The sequence below is a fragment of the Leptonychotes weddellii genome, chromosome 9 (assembly GCF_054177405.1).
Source record: "Leptonychotes weddellii isolate Sample4059 chromosome 9, ASM5417740v2, whole genome shotgun sequence".
Lineage (NCBI taxonomy): Eukaryota > Metazoa > Chordata > Mammalia > Carnivora > Phocidae > Leptonychotes > Leptonychotes weddellii.
In genome coordinates, this window is record NC_138377.1 from 67,731,687 (window position 1) to 67,738,266 (window position 6,580).

Below are 6,580 nucleotides of genomic sequence, written 5' to 3' on the forward strand. Positions count from 1 at the left end.
ACTCACTTTGAAGCCAGAGATCCAGACACTCAGTACTTCCAATTTCCAGGGAAATGTTTGGAGCAGAGAAACTTGGACTGGGGACATGCAGACAGTATCCAGACTCACCCTGCTGCCTTCGAACACAAAGGCTTGGTCATCAGCGCCCAGCTCAATGTCAGGCCGACAGCCCGGCCTGGCCCAGCCAACGCGCATGTCTCCTCCGGTCACCACCTCAAACTCAAAATACCACTTTCCAGATCTCACTGCATAAGACCGCTCTACCCGGAAAAATCGAATCTTGTCTATGCTGACTTTCTCCACGGCTGGGTCAGCTATTGTGAGAAGGAGAGGAGCAGAGGGTGCAGGAGGTAAAGAGAGAACACAGGCCTTTAATAATTAGGTAGCATTCCTCAAAAGAATTTCACAACAACAAAGACTGACAGATCTACCACTACCCAACATGGCATTTTGTTCCTAATAGAATAATCACCATTATCATCATATCATAATCAGAATATAAGCTAACACTCACTGAGTGATTACTTTGTGGTAGATCCTTTAGAAACTATACATAGCAACAATCCTATGAGGTTGGTAATACTGTCTTCACTTTACAGATGAAAAAATTGAGGCTCAGAAAGGTTTACTTTTCAAGATCACAGAGCCCATAAGCTGAGCAGAGAGTAAGGATTTGAACCCAGATTTGTCTTACGCCAAATCTATCCCCTTAATCGCTTGTAATACACCCTAATTTGCCTATAGTACTCTTAGGTATGGGATGACATGACATGTTCATCAATTATGGGCTGGTGATTTTAATCAGTGCTAGAATTCAATTTAGAGATGAGACAGCCTGGCCCCAAAGTAAGCTGGTATTCACGTGTTTGGTAAATAAGAGAAATAAAGGTTTTGTGACCAAATATCCCAAAAAGATCAGCTAAGCTGTAGGATCACTTATTCCCAACAGGATTGGGTCACAGAAGCGCTCACCATAGAAACTCATCACAGAGTTTAAACATGGTTCTCCTCCCTCCTCCCCTCACTTGTTAAAATACGCCATTTAGTTTAGTGCTCTTCGGTACCAATATCATTTCTAATAGTACATGTTAGACTTATTCGAAGTCAGCATTTCTGCAGAAGAGGACCGGTTTAGTCAACCGGGACCAGAATGAACAATCTCAATTCATTACCCAGTTCTTGGTCCGATGGCTCAATGTTATAGCCGTAACCAACAAATGTGCGAACAGCTTCCCGAAGGCTGTCCCTATTGGACTTCTTGGTACGCTCATCCAGTAATACGTATGGCACCAGCCGGGGATTTCTTTTGTTCTTCAAATCCTATGTGAAGCCAGAGAAAAGAGGTTCTAAGAAAATACATTTCATCTTTACCAAGAGCTTGTCCCACTTACATAGTCCCAGCCACAAACCTGGCTTCCTCGTATCAGCCTACCAGCTCTTCTTCCCCCAGTGCCTTGATATTTAGCAATATACTCATTTACTACTTTGCTTCAGGATTAAATGAATATAAATGGAAAGGTTTTGCTAATGTTCAAAGCTAGCATTAAAAAGCACATTTTTTTTTTTTAAAGATTTTATTCATTTGACAGAGAGAGACACAGTGAGAGAGGGAACACAAGCAGGGGGAGTGGGAGAGGGAGAAGCAGGCTTCCCGCAGAGCAGGGAGATCGATGCGGGGCTCGATCCCAGGACCCTGGGATCATGACCTGAGCCGAAGGCAGGCACTTAACGACTGAGCCACCCAGGCGCCCCTAAAAAGCACATTTTAATAATGCCAGCCTGTGAATAAAGTGAAGTGTCATGAAATTGGTTAGAAACCTCTATTCCCAAGGCAAGGTGGATGGGGATTTACGTAACTATTCCCCTGTGGAAGACCACGCCATGATTTAAACTGTTAGAGTCTCCTCACAACAGTCGCTCCACAGAGAAACAACGTAGAGAAACACCTGTGTTCACAGAGAAACATCAGAAAAGGTGGCAGAGGGGCGCCTGGGTGGCTCGGTCGGTTGAGCGTCTGCCTTCGGCTCAGGTCATGATCCCAGGGTCCTGGGATCAAGCCCCGCAGCGGGCTCCCTGCTCGGCCGGAAGCCTGCTTCTCCCTCTCGCACTCCCCCTGCTTGTGTTCCCTCTCTCGCTGTGTCTCTCTCTGTCAAATAAATAAATAAAATCTTTAAAAAAAAAAAAAAAAGAAAAGGTGGCAGAGCCATGGGGAGTCCATTTCATTGTAGTAGGCACACATTTGTATTAGAGTCCTCCTCATTTCCTTAGGGAGGACTAAGACGACAATAGAAATGATTACAGTCATAAGTCACTATAAACGAATATGCCCAACATGCTGTTTTGAGCTCCCTTTCCCCCTCTCCACCATGATTTCCATAGTTGCGGTCTTCTTGGTTTCCAGACATGTGCAGAGCTAGAGGCTCAGGCATGAACAAACATGTGTACACACAACTACCCCTGAACTTCCCTGATAGCAATCTGGGTACTTAAAGAGATGAGGGATTACTTTAAGGAGAGATGGTTTGGCTCTAAGCTCCACCTAATTCTATGCTGGTCCCTGGTTCTTGGGCTGTCTGCTGTGTAAGCCAAGAAGTCTGCCCAGGAGTCCTGGCCCAATGGGCTAAAGTAAGGGGCACAGGCTTCTTGGCGGGCTGGTTTGCCGCTCTCCTTCCCCTCCTTTCCACCTTCAGTGGTAGATACCTGGGACCGTCCCAGAAACACTGACCTATAATGCTGATTTGTGGAAGGCTTACCCTGGCCTTGCAGAGTGGCATGAAAGCTCAGGTCTCCAGGAGGCAAACAGCAAGACAGGGAATGAGGGAAGATGCGGCCAGTGGGCACATACAAGGGAACACGATCGTAAGTGAACCAGACTAACAAGGGAAAGGTAAGCCTATCCATTTCTGCAAAATTGGAATTATGCCTAGAGTTAATGTCAATGTGACCATTACAAATTCCATCCAGTCCCCTGATTCTATAAATGACGAGTGTGCTGAGGCATGAGGGATATAGTGCAAGGGGCACCTTCCATCTTCCAATCTAATACCCACCAAAGCAAAATGGCATTTTGATGGATGACCACATCTCCTAGCTTTTGCAGCAGGCTTGACCCAGCACTTCTCACCTGTTGGATGCCATAGGTCCATCCTTGTTTTATTCTGTCTTTGGCCCAAACGTTATGTGCATTTTCTGCAAGCTTATCCACTAAAATTTCTTGAGGAGGTAACAGCTTCACATCAGACAGATCCAAAGGGGCTGGCTTGTAGCCATTGGACATCATATAGCTACAAGTAAAATAGTATATATTTTTTGAACAGATCTCGATGACTCCCCCATTCCAGATCTTAGCACAGGGTAAGAACACCATGAAAATAAGGCTACGGTCTCAGGTTCTACCCTTTGGCAGAATGGATAGCTCAGCTCTCTTTCAAGTCCTTAGATGAAGCCCTCATACGCCATCCTTTTTGCCAATGTGTGTCACAGATTCTACAGACTGTTGCAGAAAGTGGATGATCAGAGCAATTCAGCCTCATTTCGAAGAAACCTACTGGTGTGCCTGACCAACGAGGGGGCACATTCAGTGTGCTGCAGTGTTACGTACAGCCCCTTCAACTCCCACAACAGCAAAGGTTACAACCAGATTGGCAAGGACAAGACCTTGAGCCAAAAGACTTCTTATAAATCAGTGGAGAATGATTACTCAATCTCAGAAAGTTAAACCTTTACTTTGGGACTTAAGAAAGAAAATCATGACCTCCAAGGATTTGTGAGCTGGAGTGACCTTCATGGTATGCTCTTCAATCCAGGAACCACAGCCTCAAATGTCTGTAATTTGGTAGGTAATTTGATAGCTCATGTGAAGATGGGAGAAGGCTGAGTATGAGCCCAGGTAGATATACTGCATGAATGGAGAGGGCCGGGGCACGCTGCAGAGGGACTCGCAGGAAAGTAGCTGATCGTCGCTACGTGGGAACGGGAGTCTGGAGGCACCCATGGCCCTGGGGCCACTGCGTGCTCACATCAGAGCCAGAACTCGAATGTTGCTGACTCGTAGACCAGGGCTGTGTCTACGTAGGAACTGCCGAGCAGCATAAGATGCAGGGGCTGCTACAGGCATTAAATACTGCCCATCATCCACCTTCGTGGGATGCCGGATCCTGGGCAGAGTCAACATGGGCTGACTGTTGAGCACTGACCGCAGCAGCCTGATCAGCAAGCTACCCCTCCAGCTTCTGCCTCACAGATGTGCTGCTCTCAGCATCTGGAGTTGCCTCTGTGAGTGGCACCTGGCAGCTTGGGAGTGTCACAGGGAAGAAGGGGAAGAGAAACATTTGATTAAAGCTGGTGCCACCGTGGCTCAGAAGTAATTACGACACCTGCGTGTGCAAGGAGGGCGAGCAAGCGAGCGACCCAGTGGAGGTGCCAGGGAGCCCACGTCCGAGTGTGTAAGAACGGGTGCCTCTCTGTGATTGTACAAGTGAGAGGGAGAGTAGGACACAGGCAGATTTAGGGGCCGAATTCAATCTTGGCAGAGACCACCGTTTCCACAAAGGACTTACCAGGCTGGCCCAATGCCAGAGGAGTGAATCTTTGCTGTGGCTACCAACCATTCCCAAGCCCCTGTGGCCAACTGGTGTTCTTACAGGCCAAAGGCTGTGTGCCCCTCTGAGAGCCACATCTCCAGGCTTAGAACTAACGATAGCGATGTAGGTTCTCGTCGAAGGAGGGAAAAGAGGGAAAGCCTGGAAACACTTGTACTTTGGCAGACTTCTGCCTGGAATTTACAGTGCAGTCGAAAAACTGGAAGAGGCGTCCTCAACGGGTGCTAGCAAGCCTCTGCGGCCATCACCTGCCTTTGCGCATGGGCCTCCCATCCGCCCAGTTAAAAAATTCAGACTGAAGCATGCAAGTCTTCGGTCATTAAAAAAAAATCACTTACTTTTTGGGCAATTTGACCTTCTTGAGATCCTCCTCAGCAGCTGGATTCACATGAGCAATGTGGCACCCCAGGGCCAGGAGGGTTCTATAATGTAACAGAGGGAGAGGACAAGGGTCTGCTTGATGCAGGGCAGCAAGAACCCTCACCTGCATCTGAGTTGATCAATAACAATGGTGGATGTGTTCCTTACTATGCTAAATCCTCCTGTGGCATGAATAATCACCATTTCCGCTCGTTTATCAGAATGCATCATGTTTTCAAGGCAAGAGACATACCTTCGCAATATGGTTATGAGGCATTAAATCACCTGCTCACGGTTTAGTCCACATTCAATTCAATTAAACACTTACTTTAAGGTTTCAGTTGACATTTGTAGGTTATAATTCTTCTCAGTTTCAGGCAGCTTTGAAAACTCCACAAGACAGGGGTGTTGTCTTTTATTGTCGTCCCGTATCTAGGTGACAACATAAGGAAAAATACAATTTGAGTTTTGACAATAGGCACTGCCCTGGAAAACAGAAAAGGACATGCTTCGAAAGATGGCCCAGGCAATCCATATCAGGCAAGACAAAGACAGTTATTTGCTGATAGTCAAATAGACAATCTCCTCTCTAGTCAATGATACACACAGTCCCTGAGTTGCCAGTGGTTTGTGCTCTGTGGATGTTTATTTTTTTTAATTTTTTTATTTAAATTCAATTAGCCAATATATGGTACATCATTATTTTCAGATGTAGTGTTCAATGATTCATCAGTTGCGTATAACCCCGGTGCTTATCATATCACGTGCCCTCAACACCCAACCCCTCATTACCCCATCCCCCCACCCATCTCCCTTTCCGCAACCCTGTTTGTTTCCCAGAGTCAAGAGTCTCTCATGGTTTGTCTCCCTCTCTGATTTCTTCCCATTCAGTTTTCCCTCCCTTCCCCTATGATTCTCTGAGCTGTTTCTTATATTCCACATATGAGTGAAAACATACGATCCTGTGGATTTATTTCTATTCAAGTGTCTGCATTCAGAACATACTCTCGCAGAGAAACAATTTTATACATGGTAGCCATGTTTCTGCCAGTCCCAAATTCATGGAACCAAAATGCCCCCTGCACTGTAGCATTCTTCAGAACATAAAGGACTATAGAATCTGTCCAAAAGACAGCACTGTCCAACAGAAATATAAAGTCAGCCACAAATGTGAACCACATTTGTAATTTCAAATTTTCGAAGAGCCACATGAGAAGAGCAAAGATAAACAGGTGAAGTTCACCTTAATAATATATTTCATTTAGCCCAATATCTAAAAATATTATCATTTTAACAAGCCATTAGTCTAAGAAATCATTTCAGACATTCTATATTAATTTTTCATAGCCAGTCTTTGAAATCCAGTGCATTTTAGAATTATAGGGCATTTCAATTCAGACTAGTCACATTTCTTTTTTCTTTTTTTTTTTTTTAAAGATTTTATTTATTTATTTGAGAGAGAGAATGAGAGAGAGAGAGCACATGAGAGGGGGGAGGATCAGAGGGAGAAGCAGACCCCCTGCTGAGCAAGGAGCCCGATATGGGACTCGATCCTGGGACTCCAGGATCATGACCTGAGCCGAAGGCAGTTGCTTAACCAACTGAGCCACCCAGGCGCC

General features: G+C 45.7%; 1 protein-coding gene across 1 annotated transcript in view; it reads right to left on the minus strand.

Moving 5' to 3' along the window:
• The window catches only part of RYR3 (ryanodine receptor 3), a 483,582-nt gene that overhangs the window by 191,124 nt on the left and 285,878 nt on the right, over nucleotides 1-6,580 (minus strand). Inside the window, exons 20-25 of the mRNA XM_081831839.1 lie at nucleotides 5,963-6,098; nucleotides 5,290-5,393; nucleotides 4,940-5,023; nucleotides 3,125-3,284; nucleotides 1,173-1,320; nucleotides 109-314 (exon numbers count right to left, since the gene is read on the minus strand). Of these exons, the coding sequence (XP_081687965.1) occupies nucleotides 109-314; nucleotides 1,173-1,320; nucleotides 3,125-3,284; nucleotides 4,940-5,023; nucleotides 5,290-5,393; nucleotides 5,963-6,098 (838 nt within the window). The remainder of the gene's footprint in view (nucleotides 1-108; nucleotides 315-1,172; nucleotides 1,321-3,124; nucleotides 3,285-4,939; nucleotides 5,024-5,289; nucleotides 5,394-5,962; nucleotides 6,099-6,580) is intronic.